The sequence below is a fragment of the Apteryx mantelli genome, chromosome 2, assembly GCF_036417845.1.
Source record: "Apteryx mantelli isolate bAptMan1 chromosome 2, bAptMan1.hap1, whole genome shotgun sequence".
Classification (NCBI taxonomy): Eukaryota; Metazoa; Chordata; class Aves; order Apterygiformes; family Apterygidae; genus Apteryx; species Apteryx mantelli.
In genome coordinates this window covers 133,116,402-133,142,409 of record NC_089979.1, presented here as the reverse complement: position 1 = coordinate 133,142,409, position 26,008 = coordinate 133,116,402, and the positions used below count along the sequence as shown (strand labels likewise).

At 39.3% G+C, this 26,008-nt stretch overlaps 1 protein-coding gene across 1 annotated transcript; it reads right to left on the bottom strand.

Moving 5' to 3' along the window:
- Nucleotides 1-949: 949 nt before the first annotated feature.
- Nucleotides 950-25,742, bottom strand: GSDME (gasdermin E). Its single transcript, XM_013941365.2, is given in 10 exon segments — nucleotides 950-2,638; nucleotides 4,074-4,147; nucleotides 5,604-5,790; nucleotides 5,907-6,034; nucleotides 7,814-8,002; nucleotides 12,452-12,572; nucleotides 13,612-13,783; nucleotides 21,877-21,958; nucleotides 21,961-22,065; nucleotides 23,213-25,742. Coding segments are annotated over 10 exon segments (1,506 nt in total). The 5' UTR covers nucleotides 23,424-25,742; the 3' UTR covers nucleotides 950-2,401.
- Nucleotides 25,743-26,008: the final 266 nt, after the last annotated feature.

Below are 26,008 nucleotides of genomic sequence, written 5' to 3'. Positions count from 1 at the left end.
GCTACCTGTTGGTCTAGAGGTGCCTCTGTGGTGACAAATGCACCTGTCAAAGGGAGAAAATGAAGCCCTGCCACTAAGAGCTCATAAAAGTACAGTGCCAAGACCAAAACGCAGCCACTGCCTTCCGCAAGCAAATTATCAAGGCTAAAAGTGGTGCAGGCAGGAGATGAGAGGCACTGAGAGACCCAAGCCATCTTAATGACAAGCAGGAAGAGGCCAGGAGCATGGGCTCCCGGGCGCACCATGCTGTTAGCCCCATGTCTTCCTTGTCTCCCCCTTTGCTTCAATCTGAGGCTGCCCTGGCTCCTGCCTCTGCCTCTGCCCCTGTGCCCCATCCTTTCCGGGAGTCTCTGCCCCCTCCTCTGCCCCAGGCGCAGGGCACATGTGCCAGGCCTGCAGCAGAGGTGCGGTATCGCAGGCAAGCCCAGCCCACCCCAATAGCAGCAGGACTCTCACAGAACCTCATGCCTTCAGCCTCCTTGTCTTTAGTTACTGCCAGGGAAGTTGCTATGCTGCTGGGCTCCCCAGGACCATAAGCACTGCCAGTGTCCCAGATGCCCCCACCGAGTGCTTGTGGTAACCTTAACACTCCTCAACTTGAACCTGTTCAGTGAATTTAGCTGAAGCAAAAGACATCTGCATACAAACTAGCTGGGCAAAAAAGTTTTTTTTTTTTTTTCAGAAGTTTCTCAAAAACATCTAGGATTTTCTTCAAACCCTCACCCCCATACCTATATGACACAATGTGACCATCCTGAAAGTAGTTAAACAAAATACTGCGCATAAGGCTTAGAGCAAAACTCCATAGAAAACTAGAGCACATGGACAGCAGCACTACATGGATGCCCACATGTCCTCTTGCTGCCTGTTTGCACCATCTTTCAAGGCCAGAGGAATGACTGGAATCAACAAAGGAACAATGGAAATATAAAATACATGAGGCTACAAATTATTCTACTATTTTGACATAACATTTAATACAAAATTTTGATAAATTAGTTACAGAGACAACTTATGAGTAGTGGTTGGCAGAAGAAGGCTTTTCCATTTACAAACACACATGACTCCTGCTAGTGGTATAACATGTACTTCCATGCACCTGAAGGGCCTTTCCACATGCCACATTGCAAGGTTCCAAGAGCCATGGAAACACCAGCACCTCGATCTGCAAGGGCATCCTGCTCTCTGAAAGTATGGAAAAATACCACGGTGCTTTTTTGCAAAGTCTGCCTTTCTCAGGGAAAGCCTACCCGGCATGAGTTTTTTAAGACCTCTTAGGCAATCTGCTCAAGACCATGCGGTAATGAAGCAAAAAACTGAACCCAGGTTTCCTGCATCCTACTTAAGCTGCAGGGCCTGCTTACTGACCACCCCTCCACACAGGTGCTTGCTTGTTTGCCTGTCAGCCATCTCACAGTCTTACCTGAAAGCACTGATATTCTACTTACTTACCCAGAAAAACATCTTCCCAAGTCCATATTTACTGCATTTTCTTCCCATTCACATGATCACAGAAAATTATGATTAAAAAAAGGCAAAATAGTTCAAAGCACAAAGTGCTTTACTAACACTTTGCTATTAGTCAAAGAAACAAGCAAAACAGCTGCACTGAAAATGTCATGCAGGTAAAATGATTGCTTTTGTGGAATGCAACAGGGACATTTCATATGCACACACCAAAAGGAATCATCATATCTCGAAGGGGAAGTTCAGAATGCAATTTAAACAGCTGAAACTTGCTGTGTAAAAGTTAATGCTGTACAGGGGTATAATCCCTAAGGTGGTCTCAGGTTTTGAAAAAGAACTTACTTACTATTTTCTGCAATGCAGAGTTCATATCCATAAACCCAAACTATACTTAATAAATGAAAACCTAATCAAGTACCTCTCTGAGAGCCCGCCATTCCACTTCCCCCAGAGTAAGGGCATTTTGCACATCAGGTCTTAAATGAGCAAAGCATACACTTAGCCCTGGATTTCCACACTTTGCTTGTTTACAAAAAGCAGTTTGTACTTTGCAGTTTTCTCCCACGCATATTAACGCAAGCAATCTGGCTTCTGCTGCTCTGCAGATACAACAACTATTAGCACGGTTATGTTCCATTTCTGTTCCAGGCTTGTCTTTTCTTCTTCTTTTTTATTCCTTCATTACTTATTGACGTATTTTCCACTGCTGATACTACCTTAGTGAAATTGCAGAGCAGTAGCAAATCTTCTGATGGCAATGCAGAGTGCTCACCTCAAGCATACCTAGTCCATGCTGACCTCCACACCACCTGGATGGACCACCAAAAGTACTCAACTGAGTGTGTCTAAAGCTAGAGACATACATCACATCATACATCAATGCTATACTGCAGAGCTACAGAAAGAACAGGCTAGACCAAAAACTGAATACTCATCAAAGCTCCTTTACATTCCCACCTAAAGCATAAAATCCATACAATGCCACATAAATAAGTGGGAAGAATCTAGGTTCTTTTGCAGTTACAGCTTTTACAGAAGACTCTGTCATTTCCAGGTTAATGTTTGATGAGGCAAACAGCCTTTGCACGACATCAAATCTTTCTTTGTCAGTGAGGGAAGCCACCAAAGGACTGCTCAGTGCCAAGGTGCCATCGGCGGAAGTGATGTTAGGCTTTATTTATGGGAAAGATCAAGAGACATAGACAGAGATGTTAAAAAGGTTTTCCAAGCAGTGCTACTTCTGGCATCACATAGCCTGGTTTTCTCTTACAAAACCACTGGAATACTTAGGAGATGGTGGTGAAGGGGCAAGAATCACCTTACTTGGCCTCGGCATATACAATGTACTCATCCAGAACCAAAGCTCACCTCCCCAGAGCCATGTTTCAAAATGCTCCATTAAATTATAACTGCCTCCACTCTTGGTACCACTCTCTGGATCTTGGGGTTGACTCTCGGGATGCCCTCAGGTCCACGCAGTGAATTACAGTACAAGAGAAACCTAAATGCCTACAGTAAGTGTCTAGATGCAAGCACCAAAAATTGAAGCTGTTTTAAGGGACTCCCAAATGGCTCTTTAGATTCCTGCTATAATGAATGCAGAGGTGGATGAGTCATAACTCATTGCCTAGAAAGGTGTTTTTGACTTACTGACTATGGAGGGAGAGCTGCTCCATAGACTGAAGTCAGAAAGTTTGAGTATATGTCTGGTAAAAAAACCTTAATACCCATATGGTTGGTTTTAAAAGAAAGCCATGCTCTAGCTGCAGCCTCTTTCCCCACAGTACTTGAGCAAGGGCACAAAACAGTTCCTAATGCTGGGACATAGCAACTGAGATACAACCCCGTTACCTGTTGTCATGATGGCCACTGCTCTGACAGCCCGAAAGGCGGCAGAGGAGGGAGCGCTGCCTTTCTCACATATTCAGCACTGTCACAGCCCTTCTGCCCACCCTTTGTACTTGCCCTATGGTGCACACTGTGGAGAAGCTTCTCTCCAACTCTTTCCTCTCCCCCACTCCAGCTTTGCTCACTGCAGATGATACTTAGCTCTCACCCTTATTCTGAGCAACCAGTAGCATCCACTTTGCCTCTACATATTTAAAGGTTCTTACTATAATTTTTGTCACTGAGCTTAAAAAATTCAGAGCAAATGCCAATCCTGCCCCATTCCTTCAGCAGTTTTAATGAATGGCCTCAAAGTTTTGGAACTTCAAAATTTGCCAAGGCCCAAACACTGCTGGTACCCAAGCGAAACTTCTGTTTCCCAAGGGCAGGTGATTGCTGTTACAGAGATTTTATAATGGGCTAGTGAGACTTCTAGTAAATTAAAATCCAAGGCTAAGTTTTACCATTTTCTTTTGCTCACAGCTCAGGGAATCTTCTAAACGCATAGATGTTCTAGAAGTCAGGTATCCATCTGCAGTAAATTACCTTCATTGTTTGCCACTGTCAGACTCCGACCTTGCTTAAGCAATGCCTACAGCTGCAATTCGCACTGGATTCTAATATCTTCTTTATTGGGTAAGAAACACAATAAGCCAGAGCACACAGTCATTACTGCTACTGAGGCTCACACGCTACACAGTCGCATTTTGATTACTCACCAAACAACACAATGCAGGGACAACCTGCAGATCACAGCAGGCATGCAGCAGGACAAGAGTGTAATCAGACAGCTCTGTGAAGGAGAACATTATAATAGGGAAAGATTGTTTCCAGTGAACACTGTAACAGGCTGACTGCTGGAAAGGGTACTTCTTAACAGCAAGCTCTGTTATGGGGTTCTCCTGCTGAACAGTGAAAGACAAGAGGCATTTTTGAGGGCCCCCCAGGTACAACACCATTATGAAACGTGTTCTGGAAACCAAAGCACTTCAGTGCTGAGGACAGCTGTCACGAATGCTCTGGGGAACATTCAGAAGAGGATGATCCACCCCTTTCCTGTCAAACCCAGTCTGCCTCCCAGTTTGTAGAACAGAATGGGACAGGCAATGGGTGCAAAACCCAACACTGACTATCCCCACCCTTGAGACAAGCCTCCTTGAGGCTGGACAAATGATTTGGGCCTTGAGTAAAACAAGATTCTTTGCTCTCAACACTGATATGAGATGCTGACTTCAGTAGAAACACAGTCTGAGAGAAATCATATAGCTGACCCCTTGGGGCAGGGAGATGGACTAAATGATCCCTTTGGTACCCTTCAACTCTATGGCTAAAAGGCTGTAATTCCTAATAGAAACAACAGGCATAAAGCAGCTTTTGATTCTTGATCCAGCTTCAGTTACGCCTGGACATTAGCAGTAGACATTATGTCCAAAGCCAGGTGGTAATGCAACACACTCAATTAGCTGTGCCCCACTGTTAATAGCATGTGACAAGCGTTACTACATCAGTGGGTCCCTGTTTTCTATTTCTTTTGTATCTTTGCAAATGAGTTAAGCTCTCCTACCTGGGTACTGTTCGTATATGCATGCACACGGCCATTTTGCTGCACAGTGCCACATCTAACTAATATCACATTGGACTTCCTTTTGTTATCTTAATGTCATGAAATTCTTTATATATGAGACAGAGGAGAAAAAGCTAGGAAATATGCCTTGGATTTTGCAGGTGGCTTTTAATTAACATTGTGGTGCCAGCTAGATTGTGTGGATGGCATTTGTTTGACATTTACATTTAATCACCTTTTTCAGTAGCAGGAAAACAATCCTCTAATTGCAGTGTCTCTATATTAAATTCATTTTTGCTAAATATACTTTGCACCTCAACAGTATGTGCTGTTACATAGAAGATAACACCTAATATGTAATTCTCAGTATTTAGGTGGGAAGAACTCTGGCATGCAACAAGAACAGAAATTAACTTGCCAAACTGAAATGCCTACTTTCAATGGAAACTAGGGTTGAGCAATCTTGAGGGAATGTGTATTTTACAAGCAAAATCTGTCGGTGATGGAGAACTGAATTTAATTCACAGCCAGGAACGCCAAGCACAATGTACCATCCCCATAAAAAGGAACAGAACAAATTACACTCACTGAGCTCACCAACTGCTCAAAAAGAGCAATAACTGCTTTACACAGAGAAGGCTTCTAGAAGGAAAAAAAATGGCTTTTCTCTTCATTCATGGCATACCAGAGATCGCACTGATGAGGAGGTGAGCAGCTGAGAAGAGTTCCTCATTTTGAAGCTGGTATCTCTGCAACAATAGCTCATTCGGTAACCTGCACCCTAAGAGCTGCAGGAAGTCATCTAGTTCTTGTTGCTGTGCAGGTTTTAGCTCCTTCAGGTCTGGCTTGTCTCCTGTGCAGATATCATCTAACTGTAAGAAAAGAATAAGTAAAAGTAACCTGAAAAGAGAAGTGTTTGTGCAAGAAGGAATGCTAGCTCTATTCTGAAATTACTTTTAGGAAGCAAGCAAAAGTTCCTTCATCTTACCACATCTTCCAGGGCAGCTACCATTTCTTCACAGAGCAAGAGTTCATACTGGGTTTTATATAAAGCTCTTTGCTTGTCTTCTGGCAGTTTCACAAGAGGCTGGAACTGAGTCTTCAACCGTGACAGATCTTTCCGAAGAAAGCAGTAAAAAGTTAAACTAAATATTGCTACACAAATGCCGGTAAAAACAGTTAACATTTTTGCTGTGAGTTTTAATAGCTAATTTATCACCACATCTTGACATCCCGATTTCCATCTGTGCAAGTCATAATGAAATGCTGGAACACATTTGATTATATTTCCCTAATGAGTCAATGAAGCATCAACAAAAATTCTGAGAAAAAAATAAATACAGCTACTAGGGATCAACACTGAGTGTTCAACATTTTCAACATTTTAGATGTCAATATCTTAATGTTAATTGACTTAACCACTATGTATTTAATTTTAATATTGTTTCTCACTTGAAAGTTCATCTCCAGAGAAAGTTTATTGAGGCAGAATGAAGAGTTCTACTCACAACCTTACTTCTCAACATGGGTTAATATGAATTACCAAGCCAAAATATTTTATGACCAGCATATCACCAATAAGCTCAAAGAAAATAAGTTTTCAAGTCAACCATGCCAATTAGAAGGTTAGAATGTGTTTTTCCACATTCCAAAAATATGGGCATGCAAGCATTCTTAACCTTGTTTAAAAGAAGTTTCCCTTCATGTCACTCTGGACAAGAAATGTGCTCTCTTTAAGGATGCCTTTTATATCTAAAAATTCCTTTACTGGAAAAAAACAAAAAAACCCAGCCATGAGCAGATTTTTTCGTATCTGATGCAATCGTATGACTGCCAATCCAAATAAAAGAGCAATGAAACAGAGCAGGAAACCTACCTTAAATTACTTTAGTAGAAACAATTTTTTTAGTCCTTTTAAGAGATAGTTCTGGTTAATCAATTAAAGGAAACCTGCGAGTCTTTTCAGCAAGAAAGGCACAAAGGTATGTCAAGCTAAAACACAAACCAAAACAGTGGCATAGCATTCTTTCATTCAAAAGTATTTTTTTTTATCCACACACAGAGATGCACTCATTCCTTTCAAATGAGTCTACGTTAGACAAGGGCAGAACTTTCTTCAGCACAACAAATAACTAGTTTGGTCATAATCAGTCTATTGAACAAGCCATGAACAAATGGTTAAATTTAGAGATAACAAATGCAATGTTCATCATTAGAAACAGCTGTAGGAATTGTACCAAGAACTGATGAAAAATGAAAGGGTGCTGAGGCCTTGATTCACTTTTCACTTTTTCACACCTCTGGGCTAATGGTTTTACTTGGCACAATCCTGACCCTTCTGCACCCCTACAATAAACAAGCTGTGCCTGGTCCATTATACCAATATACAAACTTCCCTTTAAATTACATTTTAATTTCTTCAGTCTAAGATTTCTACCAAAGATCTCAGAAAAAGGTGAGGGTAACTGTGGGGTGAGGGAAGATATCTTTGTAAATTTTGAGACTTAAAACAAACTTTCACTGAGGAGCTTTACTGAAAACAATTTCCAAATTATGAACCAATACTTCAGTGAGCCTTTCTGAATTAAAACATAAATCATTACTAATCTTACAGAGGTGGCTGGAATATAACAGAACTGATATAAAAACCTAATTTTGGAAGATCATATTTATGACAAAGGGATTCAGCATGTTCCTAGGGGACAGTCCACTGCATATAAATGTTCCAGAAGTAAATGTTTTCTTTTGTTTCTAAGCATTCCCCCAGGAGTTCCTGACAAGGGCTATTAAAATGAACTAACATAATTTCTTATGGATTATCACACCAGAATATTTCCCTCTATCATGTTACTTAACTCACTGTAATGTAATCACATAAAGCATTTCTAGTAATACCTTGTTTCAATACACTTAAGGAAGCATCACTGGGAATGATGTTTTTAGCCCCAGAGTATGTCTCATTATCAACAGCATCTAGTTGATACAGAAGAGAAGCATCTCTGAATAGTGCAGAATGGGGAGAAGTTGAGCCTTCTGTGCTTTCTCTTTCAAAACCTCCTTGCTGTTCATTCAGCAGACAGAATTCTGTAATTAAAATTCAATAAAAAAAATCATGAAGGTACACAAGCAAATACTGAATGAGATGCTACTTTATATTAGCTGGTGTTTGTGCATGTGATTTCGCTGTGTCTCATCTCTTGCAGGTGGAAAAAATGCCAAAAATTGCTGTCTCTGTGAATTATCGAGCATTACTGGGGCCTTGATGTTTGGAAGACAAACATCGAGTGCACAAACAGAGGTCGCGAGGTGCAGTTACCAAATACAAAATGTGACACCTGCTTCTGTGAATTAAAGTAGCAGAGTCTGCAAATAATATGCAAACTTCTCACAGACACTATAAACCTGAATGCCATACACAAGAAACGGAGATATGAATTCTCTGCATTTTCTACCAATTAAGAGATGCACTATAATGCCAGCTAGAGAATCCACTCATGATAGAGACACACATGAAAACACTTCTTGAGATGCATGAGAACCTCCGTAAGGGTCCCCCACAGAGCTTTTTCTGGCCATGCCATCGATGGACCCCTCTTTGAGTCAAGCCACAGGTCTATTCCTAAGTCCTCCAGATAAGTGGAAAACAGGCTTCTCAGAGTAAATCTCTTAAGGACTTCACCCAGCCATGTCCACTACCAGAATCACCCTTCAATATAGTGCCTCTCTAAGAGAAATTCACGGCAAAAACAATGCATCCCTGGCCGAGTTATCCTTTCTGCCTAGACCCTGGGCCAAAAAAACAAGCACTGATCTACCTTACCTTACCCAAACCGGACTGCCAACTTCCCATCACTGCACAGCCTTCCCCCCACCTCATGAAGCTAAATGATGCATGTAAAGGTACCCAGGGAGTCTTTGTAAGGGTTATGCTGAGAAATTTGCAATGTCAAGTTCTGTGCTCATGCCTCCGGGATTGTGTCTCAAAGATGCAGCAAGTGACCAAAGCCCTATTATTTTGATCTTCTTTTAATGGCTAAAACACAAGATTTGAAACTAAGGAGAACACCACAGGCAGGCTAGCAAGTGAAAGTCAATTTTAAAGTAACACCTGACAGCAAAGGAAAAATATAACTAATCAAGCACAGTGCTCACATGTACCAGGCACAAAACCTAAATATAACCTTCCTGTAGTTGTAACAGTCTGTCTCACCAAATTAAGGACAATCAAAGCAGATGAGAAAGCACAGAGAGCACTCCATCAGCAAAGAGCATTTTCAAAGGGAGAGCAGAAAAAGAAATCCCTGCCACAGAAAAAGACAGACAGAAACCTTTTTACTCCTGTTGCCCACATAACCCTTCACGAAGAGAAGCAAGTTTCAGTGGAACAGAAAGTGATTAACACAAATTAAAGAACCTCCTAAAGCAACAAGACTCAGGATGGCAGCCAGGCACCATCAGGCCAACGTGCTCCCATTGCTTTCATTGACACTAACAGGCTTTCACATGAACCCTGAAGGAGGAAGATGGTGCTAATAAACTATTTGCCTTCTGAGGCAGAATGATGCTAATAAGGTAAACAAGCACACAGCATCAGGTGTACATATTCAATAGATATACACACTGCTGTTAAATCCTGTAATAGGACTCAATTCAGAGGAAAATACAGGACCTTGAAGCTTTGTATTATTAGAATTCTTAATAAATTTTATACCTCATGAATTCTGTCAGGCTCTTTAAAAGAAAGAGAAGGAAAAGAAGAAATAAATGAAAGAATATACACGATACTGTGGTATTTTTACTATTGAATTCCCTTACATACATCAATGACAGGCCTCCACCAGTGCAGTTAAATCTTGTCAATTATTCAAATTTATTAACAGAAATAGAAGAAATCCAGAGATGATCAACAAAAACCATCAGAAGCAAAGAGATTCCTGTGAGTGGAGCCGAAACAATCAGGACTGTTTAAATTAGAGACACTTAAGATGAGATAGTCAAACGTATATAAGAATAACAGAACAATGCAAGTCAGTCAGGTGCTACTATTTATCTTGTTTTGTAAAGCAAGAACAAGGGAACTTGCAGTGAAACTAGAAGAGACAAAACTACAAAGCCTTTAACAGGAGCAGCTTTTATATGCAATGGAAAATTAGCCTGAAGGAATCAAAGACACAGAGAATAATTACAGGAAAACATTGTGGTAAAGGAATTAATAACAGATTAGACTTTTTTTTTTTTAATGGCCAAGAATGTCCAGTCACATTAGCTGGGATATTTTTAGGAAGGTTTATATACCATTATTCCTTACAGAATAACTCAAGCACTGACTGTCAGTGGCAAAGAAAAAGGAACAAACAAAACTTACATGCATCTTATTCCATAGTTATATGTGAAGGAAATTCATTATGTTACACCTGCTGTTGGCCACTTGCAGAGTCATGACAAAGGACTAAATTAGTCTCTGAATTTAACTTCAGAGGCTATTTTTATTGCCATAAACAGACACTGACCACTGTTCAGACAGGAAGAAGTTGAAGGCAAGCTTCGCCATACTTATTCTTGGTGGCAAATCCCTAACTGTGGTGTTAGTTGCTCCACTTTGACTTGTCATTGACACTGAGGTAAGAGAAGAATGACAGTATTAATAAAAAAAGAAAAAAAAGAGGGAAGATGTATGTTGTTTATGAGTTCCAACAAATAAAGATGAAACAAGACAGGTTTTTTTGAAGCTTAAAAGATTAGAAAATTAAATATGAAAACAGGATAGGGCAAAAGTGGCAAAAGTGAAGAGGAACACATATCATTAACAACACCCAGGTATTAATTATCAGCTAGCAGGTCATAGGAAGTTCTATCTGGAAATCACATAAGTAGGCTGTGTGTTACATACCTGTGTAGTCTGATAACCTTAATTGCACCTGATTACTCTGAATTACAGCTCTATTATGACTGCGAAGCCAATGCCCTCTGGTTTATCTCTGTGTTCACCTTACGTCTGGGCAATTCCCAATTTTTTTAAATTTATTTACAAGTTATATGATGTTTACTTATATTCCTGACCTACGGACTACCTTAATCTCAGAAGTCTGTTGAAGGAGAAGGATCGACAGTATCACCTGCATTTCTTATCCAAATGAAGTGCATCCTAGATTCAAATATCACCTGCACTTCAACTATTTCTTCAATATATCTCTTGTTTCTCTCCACATTAGTCCTTTTCAACTTCCAGCCCTACACAGTCAATCTGATTTCCCTCCTTCTTGCATAACATCCCCTGAAACCTGCTTTAGGTCTGGGACTTTGATTGAGCACGGGCAAGAAAGAAAAACCTAGATGATGTTGCAAAGCAGAGTTACCATCTTTTCTCCTCCCAAAGCCAAGAAAATAGGATGGGGACATTTCTGCAACCACTTTGAGAACAATCTATATGTGAAAATGTCAAATAGACAGGAAAGTTTCAACTCCAGGCCTACACTTTACCAACATTTTTTTCTTGACAGGACTGATTGATTGATTATATCTAAACATTCCTGCCTGACTGCACTTTCAGACCCAGTTCACTGCCTGCACCTTAGATACTGGTAGGGATAACAGCACAGGCTGTGAGCCAGCTGCCTAGGAACAAATTTGCAGAAAAAGACCTGAGGATCCTGAGGGACAAGCTGGACACGATCAGCAGTGTGCTCTTGCAGCTATTAAAGCTCCCTGCATTCTTTGCTATATTGGCAAGAGCAGAGCAAGGAGGTCGATGGAAGTGATTCTTCCCTGCTATTCAGCATTTGTGAATCCACATCTGGACTGCAGTGACCAATTTTGGACTCCTGAATGCAAGAAAGACATTGACATGCTGGTACAAGCCCAGTGAATGGCCACCAAGATGGTCACAGGCTGGAGAACTTCAGGTACGAGAAGTAGCTGAGAGACAGGTTTGTTCAGACTGGAGAAGAGATAGCTAAGGGGGGATCTTAATGCTCTCTACAGTTACCTAACGAAAGTATGTAGAGAAGACAGAGATAGACTCTTCTCAAAGGTGTATGATGATAGAACAAGAGGCAACAGACAAGCTACAAGGAAATTTTGATTAAATATTAAGAAAAAAAAAAGGTGCACAGTGATGGTGGTCAAACATGAAAAAAGATTGCCCAAAGAGGTTCTGGAATCTCTGTCTCTGGGAATACTCAAAACTTGATGGGACAAGGCCATGAGCAACCGGATCTAACTCTTGAAGTTTGATCTAACTTCAAAAGTTGGCCCTGCTCTGAACTGGGGCTTAGATTAGATGACTTCCAGTGTCCTTTTCAACCTAAGTTATTCTGTGAGTCTATGATTTATGTAAATTTGTGAAAAAGCATTATTAAATCAGATAAGCAGCATTTCACACTGCTGCTTTTGCTGCAGTGCAAATAACAATCAAGGCAATGGACATCACACAACTTTGTCATGTTGGTACATGGGGAAATAAAAACATTTCTCAAGAGAGAGTTCTTTTCCACATTTGAGCTACAGACCACACAAATTGAGCTTTCTACTTACCAAATTGGCCACTGTTCTTTATATACAATTCAATTACACCATAGGCAATAGCGCTGGCTGGAGGAATCTCAAGGATCATGCTAGAATCTTTCATTATACTTCCATTTTCACTCACTGAAACCTAGAGGACAGATTTATTCACCATTTATGTGATTCAGTTATTGTATAGCTTACGCACAAAATTAAGAGAAAGAGCAAAAAAAAACCAGAGAAAGAACATGCTTCGTTCTCCACAACGTTTGACCAAAGCACATGTGATATTTGACATCTGTGAAAAAACAACATAAGCAGCAAGGCAGAGGTACCAAAGTGCCACAAGCAGCTCTCAGACTCTCAGCTACCCTGTTCCAGTATAAAGATGAGCTCCAGGTGCAATTTTCACTTTTGCTACAGAATCAGAAACACTGTGTCAGGGGGAATTTGGCACCCAGTTCAGTGTCCTGACCTACCCTCTTCTATCCTGACTCCTCTTGTGCCCAACTGGAGAGACTGGTACCCAGAAAGTGGCATTGGCACGGAGGGCCATGGAACTGCCTTTCCCAGATTTCAGCCAATGGAGACTCCCTGTACACAGAAGTGATTCATCTACAACTTTAAAAACTTAAAACAAATAAGCATATGTTGGACTTTGGTAACTTTTTCTCAATTCATATGCAATTTTTTCAGATGTCCTCAAAGTGCAATTAATCCCTGCTTCCCTGACCACAAACAAATAGCTTCTCAATATATATTAAAACTCAGGAGAAACTGCAAACATTTTTGATGAATGATTACAAGGCTTTTCAAATGAATTTGTTTCAGCAATGCTTTTCGCTCTTTAACTTTCACTGAATTGTTACATCTGTTTGTTTGATGTTCTGCTCTTGGCAGGAATCTACATAGAAACTGAATCACAATTTGAGAGTGTTGATGGAAACCACATTGTAGACTCGCTCTAAAAGCTGGCACCTTTAGTCAGTGAGGTAAGAGGAAAAACATTTTACCTTTTTGAAGTCTCACAGCTAAGCAGTGTAATGAGTTCTTGCAATTGACAGAATTTGTTAAGAAAAAATGTAAAATACTCTGAAATCTATTTGAAGAAATCATATTTTTTTCTCAAATAATCTGCAGGTTTAACTAGAAAAATATACTATTCCCTGCAGGTGTTTAGTAACTTTTACCTTTATTACTTTTGTACTGCATCCCAGGACGCCACCGATTTTGTCTTCTGTCTGTATATGTTCAGATATCATACACTTTTGAGTTGTTACTATCTTTTCTCTCAAGATGCAGAGCACTTCATGTTTTCTTTCTATTACTTGTTGTAGTAAACTGTTATTCAGATTTATTGTTCTGAAATAAGAAAAGACACCAGTAACAACATAAATACAAGAACTGTGAAAAACCATTTTCTTAATTGTTTGAACAACAATCTTTGAATAGCTTTTATTGTAAAATAACAATGGTTTCTGTATGAGCAACCTCCTCAAAATTACCATGTCCTCTATTGTTATTTGGTAGCAGCAAGACTACAAATACCTGTATTACCCAGTAAATCCCAACATACATATTGAATTCTTGATTCTTTACTTTGAGCAAAAATGTCAGCTGTTTGGCTATTTTCATTTAAGTGACAAAACAACAGAGAACTAGAGACAACTTAAAGCCACCAGTGTAATATGAAAACAATCAATCAGCCAAGCCTGCAGACACTGGAGTGAATCCTCTGCCACTGTGAACTCTCACTGACATTACCAGGGCTATGGCAAGGATGCCAGCTAATCATTCTTTTCAGAGCCTAACATTAATGCAGTCTCAGTAAATCAACGAATTACATACTGCAGTCTTTACTCAGAAGAATTATTTTAACCAAAGAAGTTACTAGGGAGTAAAAATAAGACATGCAGTAATGGTCTGTATTGTGACCTTCCTGCACCCTACTGCGTACATTAGGCATGCATGTGCACATAATATAAGTACATATAATAGTGTAATACATAATAAGCATGTACTATATAATATTATCCACAAAAAACAAAGCTCTGTTTAGAGGGAATGATTTAGATGGCAAAATCAAGTTATCAAACGTTAGGAAATACAGCAATTACAGCCTTGCCAGGCTGCTTAGTTTCTCCCTTTGTAACCATGCCTCTCTTTTCCTTACAGTGTCTCTGCAGTTCTCAGTTTTCTGTCTCTTATCTGATCAGATCAAGTCTCATTTCTTCCCTTTCCCCATTCATCTCAGCTTTGTCCCACAGCCAGTCAGCTCCCCAGTCCCATTTCATCTGATTTTCCTGTTTTCCACCCTCAGAGGACACCAGCTAGCTGCCCATGTCTCCCAGTCTTAGTCTCCCCTCCTTATCACAGCTCCTGGTTCGCACTTTCCAGCCTTGCTCAGCCAATGTCAGTCTCACTGATCTCCTCCTTGTCCCCATTTAGTCCTCTCATTCCTGCCTTTGTACAGGAAGTGTCCTCCTGCTTGCAGTAGGTAGGTGTGCCGTCCGGTGCTTCTTAAGAGGGGGGTGACATGGGCTCCTTTGCTTCCAAGTCTTGATGTTCAGGCTCACCCTGGACTATGACAGCTTGAGGAAGGCTGGTTTGGCCTCTGAAGGTGCATGAGCACTGTGCGTGGACACACTGCTCCCAAATTCCCAAGTTCTTGCTCCGAATTCTGAGCCACCAGAATTTTTCTTAAGGGAGAAACAGCACACAAAGATACCAGAGTCTTATTTCCAGTCCTTATAGCTCGCTACTGAGCTGTTATAGCATTCATTTAAACCATAAACTGGCTGAGTGGAACCATTAACAACATAACCAAGTACTTCAAAAGGCTGGAAAAGATTTCATGAATCTTAAGATTGGAGAAGACTACTAAAAATCACATGCTATAAACTCCTGTGTCACTCAGATATATAATCATCTCACAATTCAAAACTAATGACCAGGACTGTCCCAGTCAAAGAAAAAAATAACAGTGTGTGGGGGCTGGGGGGGAGTGGGAGGGAAAGGACCTCAATTTTTTTCTCTGTGCATCCAATTTAACAAATCATCCCCACCGCACAATGTACTTCAATACATGTTTAAATGCTACTGGAGCTCTTCCTATAATTAGGTGCTTAGAATGAGCAGGAGTAAGAAAATTAGGTCCCAGGAACTGCAAGAGAGGATTATCTTCTAAGAAAAGATGACAAAATTCGCTACCGTATCTTCTGGGGTCAGTAACAATCTTTCTGGTAGAGTTAAAGCAACTTGCTAACTGCATTCTATTGATTAAAATGTGTCAATTATACTGTACTTTTGCAAAATACCCATTGGAGGTGCTCAGATGAGATGTCGTATTTTCTATTAACAGACAACTCTAGCAAGACAGCTGGAAGATTAAAAGATTGCTATCCCTGACTGAAGTTATTCAGTCTTTTCTTCTCCATTTTACTGTAAATGGCTATTCATGGGGCTACATGGCAGTTCCCCCAAAATATGATAGAAAGCCATGTTCTGATTCCAATTTATTTAAATCAAGATATCTCCAGCTTTTTAATTAAAAAGTTTTAGGTTTATTAGATTCTAGGGTTTTGGATTTATATAGTCTGTATAACTCAGAAGTCAGCTTGATTCTTTATTAAATTAAAAATATCCTGAGGCAATTTTTGATCTTTGGAGAGTTATGTGCTTATATGAAAGTTCAATCATTTGAAATGAACTGTCTGAAAAACTTAAGGCTGATTGTTTAAACAAGAGAGCAAAAATACCTCTGAAGCTATGCAAAAGCCACTAGTAAAGCATCCCAAACATTCCTGAGATTATTAATATAACTTTTTTTTCTTTTGGTGCAAAGCCATGCTTTATGCTTGGAATCTTTGGAGTAAGCAAAAATTGAAGAATTGTCAAATGATCACAAACACTGCTGTTCTTAGAAGTTCCTGCCAAACTGGAGCTATTAATTAGCTCAGTATCTTTTAATGGTTCATGCCTATTACATAATTCACACTAATTATTTATAATTCTCAAGAGGTGTGCTAAGAATCCTGAAAAAATAATTAAGGCCCAGGGAACTTGCAATTTTAACACACAACCAAAGAATCCACATGGGAAGAAATACAATGAAGATGCACAAAAACAATTTGTCATTTGCTTTCATATCATGTACTTTTTGCCTGCTTTAGAGGATGACAAACTCAACAGGATATCCTCAAAAGTTAAGAGTAAAAGACACAAGACCAACAGAAGGTACAAAACCACAGAGTAAATAGAGATTTGTTGTATCTTAACTAGCATTAACTCAAGAGGCATTTAAAAATCTGATTTAATCCTACAAAAATGAACAACCAAAATAATTCAGAGGCTTTTTCTTCCATCTACTTCTACAGTACCCCACGGGAGAGGAGCCTGGCTCAGAACCCCTCATGCTCCTGGCTTTGAGGTTGAGCTAAGCACCTAACAGCAGCGTGGCAAAGCGAGTGCCGCCGGTGACATGGCTACGCTTGCAATGAGGTGCAGGGAGGAAGGCAGCACTGCACGAGCCGCCGCAGCACCGTGGCAGCACTAATGCTGCGGGGGCACGGAGCTATTCACCCTGGTGCCGAGGCAGCACTCCCGCAGCTGCGGCACTCTGCCTCAGCAGTAACACGGGGTCCGCTGCACGGTGTGGCAGGGATATGGCCAGTGCATCAGACCAAAGGTTGGAGCGACTTTGGTGGGATGTGTTTAGCTCTAAAGCCAGGCAGAAATGCTCTTCTGTTCCCACTAACTTTAATGACCACAGGATAGAAAGTTTAAAATTACATATCCTTACCAATAGTTAAAAATACTTTTTCTTTTAGGACAACACAATTAAATGCTCTCCCCTAGAGTTCTGGCACTCAACTGCCTATGACAAAACCCCTTAGACCCTGGTGTTGTGTGCAGGCATGTTGCTGGCATCGCTGGGACACAGCCTGCAGCAGGCAAAACCCTCTGCTCTTCTCATAGGAAAGCACGGGATGCTGACTCAAACAAAAGACAACATGAGGTAAATAAATACCCAGCTTATCTAAATTATTTTTGAAAATAGTCATCAAGGGCAAAATGCAAAAGGGTTGAAGTTCAACAATCTGAATTAAAATATTGAGGGGCAATGGCCGCTGAATCTCTGAGTGTACTATCGCAAGGGCCGAACTCATTTGCTAGAATAACAATCTGAGTATCAAGAACAGCAAGATGGTCGAGTTAAATGGCTAAGAATGCAGACACCTGGAAGTGCTTTTTTTGTTCTACAGGTAACATTTCAGAGCTCTTATTTCTGCTCTGCAACCATCGTGCTTCCCATCGCTTTCACAATTTGCTGTATGGGTGCCCTCCACTCTTGTGTGGCCTATCGGATGTTGCTGCATTCTTCCCCACCTTTGAGAAGCTGAGCTGACACGTTCAAAAGGAGACACTATAAAATACAATGAGAGGTTGTATTCCTAAATCCCATTATCAACACACAGATTATGAAATGGTATAAATAAAGATCATTTAAAAGATAAAGATTAGAGAGCTTTGTTCAGTTGTTTGCTCTTTTTAAATAACCTTCCTGAGGTCAATGATTTACTATGCTGGGAGCATTATGGGCCAAATACAAACGGAAAAGAATTTCTTGCGAGTTTTGATCTTACTCTGCTCACATTTAATCAGACTACAGACTTCCATATAATGCAAAGAAGGTTTCCTTCATTATGATTTAACTTTTTTCTTCTTGCATGAGGAAAGGAGTGGAGAATAAATAGGCACAAAGGCAACTTGCTGCAGCTCAGAAGCAGGAAGGAAGGAAGAAAAATACAGAAACCAATAGAAGGCAGACATAGAAGGCAGAAAACAGACAGCATCTGGCAATACAGCAGGCTCTCGCAGATCACATGTCTAAAACCAACAGCTGAGGCGTGGGTCTTTCCTTCATGTATAGAATCCCTGACTGGGCTATCCGCAAGGAAGGCGGACTAGGACCATTTTTCCATCAAATCTTGTCTAGACTTCTCAGTAATCCATCCTGCAAATCCTCACAGCAAGGTGCTTACCAATTTACTGCGACTACCAAAAAGAATGGTTGCAACTCTGAGTACTCTTCCTGCTCACACTAAGGTCAGCACACTTTTCTGGCTGCATGCATTTTAATCAGCCTAAATTACCCACATGAGTGACAGCATTTCACAGTTTTCCCTGCAGAATCCCCTGTAAGGTGATTATTTCATAGAACACCTTCCTCAAGAATACCAAAGGCTTTCCAGAGTACAAATGACAGATATTTCCTCTATTATCTATTCAGCATCCTCCTTATTTTTAAATCACAGACACACACAACCGATTTTACTCACTCCTGTGTCATAACATTCTGTGAGTTCATATAACTCATGTAACACCTTTGAGGGAAAACTGGTGAACGGTTATCTCATACTACTCACAAATGCTCACGGAGTTTTACAGATAAATAACAAAAAGTTTGTGTTTGAATGAGACTTCAAACGTGCCCTGACAGGTCAAGCCAGTAAGAACAGGGAGAGCACACAGTTAGGTTAATGGGCTAAATCTCCACTGTTTTTGTCCTAATATTGTCCCAGTTTTGTCTCAGATAATTGAGTGAATCTTTGAAAATGCATCTTAAAGTGCAATATGCAAGAATATACAATAGTGTAAAAATATCTTTCAATCATATCAGAGCTTACTACTAATAATAGCCTATTTTTCTAATATGCTAATCATGGACTGGAGAATCATTCATATGAAATGATGGAAATTCGATAGGCAAACAAACCTGTTTGCAGCTGATGTGGACTGAACAGCTGCTATCTGCTGCCTTCTTTCTGTTGTTTCTGTCCTCTTGGAGTGTCTACTTTAATCCCCTAACCCAATTCAGTGAAATTATAAAAACAAACAAGTCAACCGTTAATCCAGGAGAACTAAAGAGATTATAACCTATAAACATTTTTACTGGAGGGGAGAACATACTCTTAAACCCAGAACAATCTCTCCAAGTTTAAAGTGTAGGACTGTGCCCTAAAATCAGTATGTTACAGTACCCTGTGAATTAGCAAGCACAACAGAATACAAAAAGCAAAAATAATGTATCATAAAATATGCAAAGTTCATATACCTAAAAGTATCTTTTAACTATGTTTTTGTAATATAGATTATATTAATAAGTGTGTTCTGTATTTAAAATGTCATCACTTTGGCAAGTCAGGAGGGATCTCAACCCGCATCCTTCAGCTGTCATCTCTTTTCTGAAAAGGAGAGTCAATGCTGCATCTGGAATCTGGTTAAAAGCTTAGCAGAATTCTCCATTGTAAGATTCACATAAGAAGTGACAGGAGACTGATTTGATGACATCCAGCACTTGCAACTTTTTGAACTTTAAAGATTCACATGACTTGATTAGAAACCACATCAGCTTTCACTTTTTTCAGATTCTTCTGCTATTTATCAGTAACTTTGACCTAAACAGCCAAAACCAAGAATGACATTTAAGTACAACTTAATTAGGTTATACCCAGAAACTATAAATGAAACAACAATTGATCTGACAAGCACAAGCAATGTGTTTCATTAGATGAAAAAAGATGAAAAGAGCTGTTTCTCTTCTCAAAAAAGCTGACTGCTAAACATCCTCTTGGTACCATACTGCTTTGTATCCAAAATCACTCATTTCTAGGCACCACCATTCCTGAATGTTTCCTATTGTCCCCACCAGCGCTCCATGAACAAGATGAAAGCTTGAAATTAGGAACAAGATCCATCAAAAATCATGGAATATTTATGAATGACTAACTGGAATTTCATTTGTAAGGAATTGCCACTATTTCCAGTGAGCTTCAACCTTATGCTGAATTAATAAATAAATAAATAAACAAAAAGCCAAACTGACTGGTTATCAGTTATACACTTTGCATCATAAGCTTTAATAAGCTGTGAGTATCTTTTCTATAAACAAAGAACTAGCTCCTTGTATACAGGGGCACACACACATTAAACTGGACTACTTCATTGCCACACCTACTAAGCAACCCAGCAGGCCTTACGCGTCTGCTTATCTTCTTCATACAGAGTCAGCAGCTCATAGTGTTTCTGAGTCTGGCATGTGGATGATTCAGAGATCTCTTTCAGATCCTTATACCAAAAATATGTATTTTAACAATAATACACTATTATTACAAACACAACTCATATTTACATTTTATATTCAGATCTGTGCAAACCTACTGACCTACATTTTCTATACACACTTTTTCTATAGCATTCTATCCACTGTTAGAAACCAAATTATAAATCTTGACTGATATTGTCTTACACTAGATGCATGCTAATTTTACAGGCCTGGTACACACATTAATCCCAGTATTGTCTGTTTTTCATATGACATCTAGTACAAAGATAGCAAGGTGCCTTTTTTAAAACAAGTTTGATGACTTGTGAATGCTCATGACAAACAGCACAATGGGCAATTATTCCTGTGCAAATGGAACACTGATTATTTCTAGAATGTCCCTTTAACTCAAGAAAATGCACACTGCTTCAGACAACTTTTGCATGGGTAACTAAAAGCTATCATCATCTTTATCATCAGATCATTAGCAATGGCCATTAAAATGTATTACACCACCTCCTACAGACCTAGGATACAATGCTGTCACATATTAACCACCCTCAATTCCCATATGAGTGAGGAACTGTGATACAGAGTAGACCCTTGACTGTCAGCTGGTTGCCAAGTAGGCTTCTGTCTGTGTCTGTCTTACCGCAAGATTAAGTCAATCACATTTCAGATTAGAACAGAAAGTCTTGGATATCTTGTAAAATTAAGGTTACAGCTTGGAATACTTGTTTTTCTCAGTTATTACTCTGTATAATAGTGATCAATAGTTCTATAAGACAGCTTTTGTTCAACTGCTTGAATGTGTAATCAACATGGTGCTCATCTTTTCCATTCTTTCCTCTCAACTTCATATAATTCCATTGTCTAGCATAGCCTCTCACACACACAAAAAAAAGTAATTATAAAGCTTGCTTACAAGAATATTGGTGGTTCTGAATTCAGTTTCCATAGCATTTGCTCCATTAACAGAGAGAAGCCAATCCATTTTCTTCCAGATTGTTACTTTAATACAGTCCTCCAAAGGAAGAAGGATTTGACCCTTGTTCCACATGGTAATTCATGCAAATACGTAAGATGAAACAGCAGTGAGATTTTTTTAAAATGCAAGGGAAAGATCTGACTGCCAAGCTTTCAAGAAGTTGGAAATTTTCATTTTAGCATGTATGATTTACAGAAGATTTCATGTGCTCGAAAATGAGTTTACAAGAGAAGTAATTCTTCAACTGTGACAACACTAAAGAAATGAATTGCTCAGTGATCACACCTAGCACAAGTCTTTTACCTAATCTAAGTTCAGCAATCTTTCTTGGCCTTTGCAACACCAACATTAAAAACATACCTTCCCTTGACGTCTTTCATAAGCTGCTGCAAATCAATCTCCTGCTTCCTCAGGTTTCCAAAGGAGGACTGGCTTTCCACACCTTCCCTCCGGCTCCCAGGCTGATCTTTCCAAATAAAGTATCAATACTTCCTTGAACAAAATCTTCAAATCTCCCCATGTATTTCACAAAGTCAGACTTCACAATTACTAGGAAAACGATAAAAGTAATTTCAAAATATGAAGACAACAAAGAAACAGCATCAGAAGTAGTTGAAAAAACAGAAACTTATAGAAAATTTGAACAGTTAATGAAAGCAAGGAACAGTACTGAGCAGGTAAACAAAGACTTCCATTGCTCTGCAATCTTATCTTTGCTTCCTTCATATTTTCATCATCTTTGCTCTGCTGATCTTTGTTATGTTGCCATGTTAGGAAAACATATGATGACTAAAATGCTAAGCTCAAATGCTACGGAAGACTTACAAAGCATAAGAGAAATTTATTTTGGCTACAAGGAAAAACTACAAAGCAGAACTGCTTGCATTGTTGGCTTTATATTTTTCCATTATCTCAAGGTATCTCATTATAAGCCTGTCCCAAAGCTCACTGAAAACCAATGGAAGCATCTAATTGGTTTAAAACAAATTCTGAATCTCACATACCTATATATCAAAGAACAGACTCAGAATCAGCTGCTCTTCCAAGCTAGCTACAATTAAAATCTACACCTGAGGACTGATCTATTTTCCTGTATGGAATTATGACATGCCGAGAAATACAGGATTCCTCCAGATCATTACTCCTATGACTTGGTTAGGACTGGTGCAGCTGGATGAAGAAAGAAGCACATGGGTCAGCTATTTTTACCAGTCTCTACAAGAAGAAATGGAGCAGTGGTAAACTCACTTGGCCTGTACAAGCACCTCCTGGGCTGCTGTCACTAACAAAGCACTGTTTGTCCAGTGCATTTTCACCTGGAGCACAGTACAGTTTCATGCTGCTATCGCATGCCGGAATCCCCAAGAGATGTCCCGGGGGGTCCTGAGACAGCAGAGAGCACTGTTATTAAACAGTAGCACTGCAGGGCTCAACAACCTCCAGTCCTCAATTGCACTAGTCTCTCTAGACAAAACACTTTTTTTTTTTTAATGAACATTTATTAGTATTGTTTTTAGCAAAATGAACAGTCAAGTGCAGAAAATATCCAGTCATCCCATTTCTAAGGATGGAGAATACTTCAGAGCAGCCCTCTGAAAGGAGCCCTCAAGTAACATGATTGAAAACAACAGCAAAAAAGATTAGGCTCTGCATTCCTTTTATCTGCAACAGTACTGTGCTCTGAGTATGACTTTACCTGGTTTTATAGGTTTGTCTTCAGTAAGCACATCACTCAGTGTGACTGTCAAGAAATGGTACTTGGGCTTCTGTCAGCACCAAAATTTCTTCCTCTTTGTAACTAAGCTCAGCAGCTGTAGCTTGTCGGAGGCATTCAAGTGGGAGACAGGGATCAAGTCACCTCCGCTGTCAGTTTCTCTCACAAAATTCTTTGTTGCTTTTGCAAACATCTTGGAGAATCACTTAAAGCCTGAAAGATTAAGCTTATTTTTAAACAACTACGGTTGGAAAGTATAAATATTTACATTTTTCACTTTAAAAAGTTCTTTGCAGTAGTTAAGTGTTTTCACCCCACCTTCCACACTGTGAGTTGGGAATCAAGAGTTTGAATAACTTATTCAAAAATAATAAGGTTGCAACCTTATTATAATAACAGACAAAAGAATTTTAATTAAAATTTTAAATATGCAGCAGTGAATAAATAAAGAATAATGCATTACAAATACAGCACGGAAGGTTTACATGTTACAATAATAATGCAGGCATGACATTTATGATCATGTGGATAATGAAAGAAAAAAATTGTGTGAGAACAGAAATATTCCAATCTAAAACAAAAATAGTCTTTCAAAGAAAACTCACAGGTAATTAATCTGTTAGGGAGGAAAAACTTATCCAACTTACCTGAAGTTATTGAGAAAAAGCTTTGAAGTAAGTCTAGGAGCATTGACTAATGAGCACCCTGCGGACACTCTCTGAGATCACAGGAACACAGATGCAATGGCAGAAGATTCCTGCCTCCACACAGAATCCTTCTTTTATTACCTTACTGCCAACATAAAATTACCTTAATCTATATAAGGTAAGTGGATATTATTCATACAAATTATCCTAACAGTGAGTAAACACATCTAGTGACAATAAAAAGTATTCTATGAAAAGCAACAAAAATTTGTATTGACTAATCTGTGACTAAGTTGTCTTTCTAAACTACACCCATGGAAAGTTCATTTTTACCTTCCGAACCTTTTTACATTCAGCGTTTTCCGATCTTCTTTACGACCCATTGGCCTAACTACAGGTAAATTGAAAATATGCTGCTTGCAACTGTTATGCATAACTGCTAAACTGCTACTTAGGTTATTGTACTCTATCTTTTAAATTTGCCTTAAAAATATTGGCATCTCTTCTTGTGTAAAGTTTCCTTTATTTCAGCAATTCATTTTTCTGGATTTACAAGGAACTTTTTCAATAAGGGAAACTGACTGAACTCACAGAAGAAATGGCAAAAAATGACCATTCACAAAGAAGTGCTAAATATGCAATTCTAATAAACAAAGTTTTAGTCTTAAAAAAAAAATCTTTTTTAGTTTTTCAACTGTTACTTGATCTAACAATATTGCCAGAATTAAATCTTTTTTTTTAAAGTTGACAGCATTCCTTTCAATCCCCCAGCTGACACTGGAAAGTTCAAGTAAAATGTCTTAGTTGCCCATCTCTTTTCCTTGAAATGACGTAGCTGCACATTCTCCATTAATTACCTGTCCTGCTCCACAGAGGTATTAGATATGTCAGTTACAAATATGGACCAAAATAAGGTAGGACGGACTTCAAGCAAAAAAAGATACTGCAGCAGGCACTCATGACTGTTGCGAGAAAATGAAAAACTGAGTAAAAATAGTGGTTGGACCACAGTGCTCATGCTTTAGTATCTGCGGGAGGAAAGAAAAAAAACCTCTTTGCAGATAGAAACTTAGCCTTCCATTAGCTTTTCCCAAATCCCACTTCAGAGAGCACTTCACACAGGATTTACCAATTCATGTTGAGGGATCTATCTTCTTATGAAATCCCTATGGCCTCCTCCTCGTTCCCTATCTAGCCAAAGTTAGTAAAGGGTATTTCTCAGCAACACCAGCATGGGAAGGATTTGAACAATGTTGAAGTTGTGCAACATTTTACTGAAAAGTCTTCTGGGGCTTTCATCACAAATCACGGTTGCAACATACTTGCAGCACACTTCAAACTATATGCACTGGGAATATTTCCACTGTCTTTCTCGTTCTCTGACCTTTTCCTAAACTCTAAACTGAGATTTATTTTTGCATTTTTAAATTTCTCCTCCTTAAATTTCCCCAGTTTTCATCTCAGCAAGAACCCTTTTAACAGAATGGGTAATGCAGCTCCATTTATATCTCAAAAGAAACCTCAACAGCAGCAGAAAGCAGCAAAAGACACCCTATTTTTTTTCCCTGGGACTTCTTTTGCATGATGCCATATTTCGCAACCAACCAGACGACTGATTTGTAATGGAGGGAACCATTAAGAAAATTCTCATTCTCTGTATTAGCTGCTCTTCCCTAGGAAATGTAACCTTCTTCCAATATTTCTGTGTTTTATGTTATCATTTGCTCATTCTGACTCCATTCCTACACACAACAGTCACATGGGCAGGCCCTCTGAAGACAGAAAGACCCTTTAATTTCTAAGGTGTTTGTAAGAAGAGAAATTGCAAAAATCAGTTCCTATGATTTAGCTGTTACACACTCACCAGATCAACTTCACCTCATAAGAAAAACAAGTAACACCATTCTATAAAACTTGTTTCTGATGCGTGATGGCTTGTTTTGTGTCTTCACTCAGTTACCACACTTTTGACTAGCAAAAAGGACATCTGGGAAGGATCACAGCTTGCTAATGAAAACTGCGGAGACTCACCAGACAGGGGAGATGGCACTGTCTTTAGCCACAGAATGACAATATTAATGTCTCCTATATTTGCTGTGTTGGGAACGTCTTTGCAGGGAGCATATTTGCT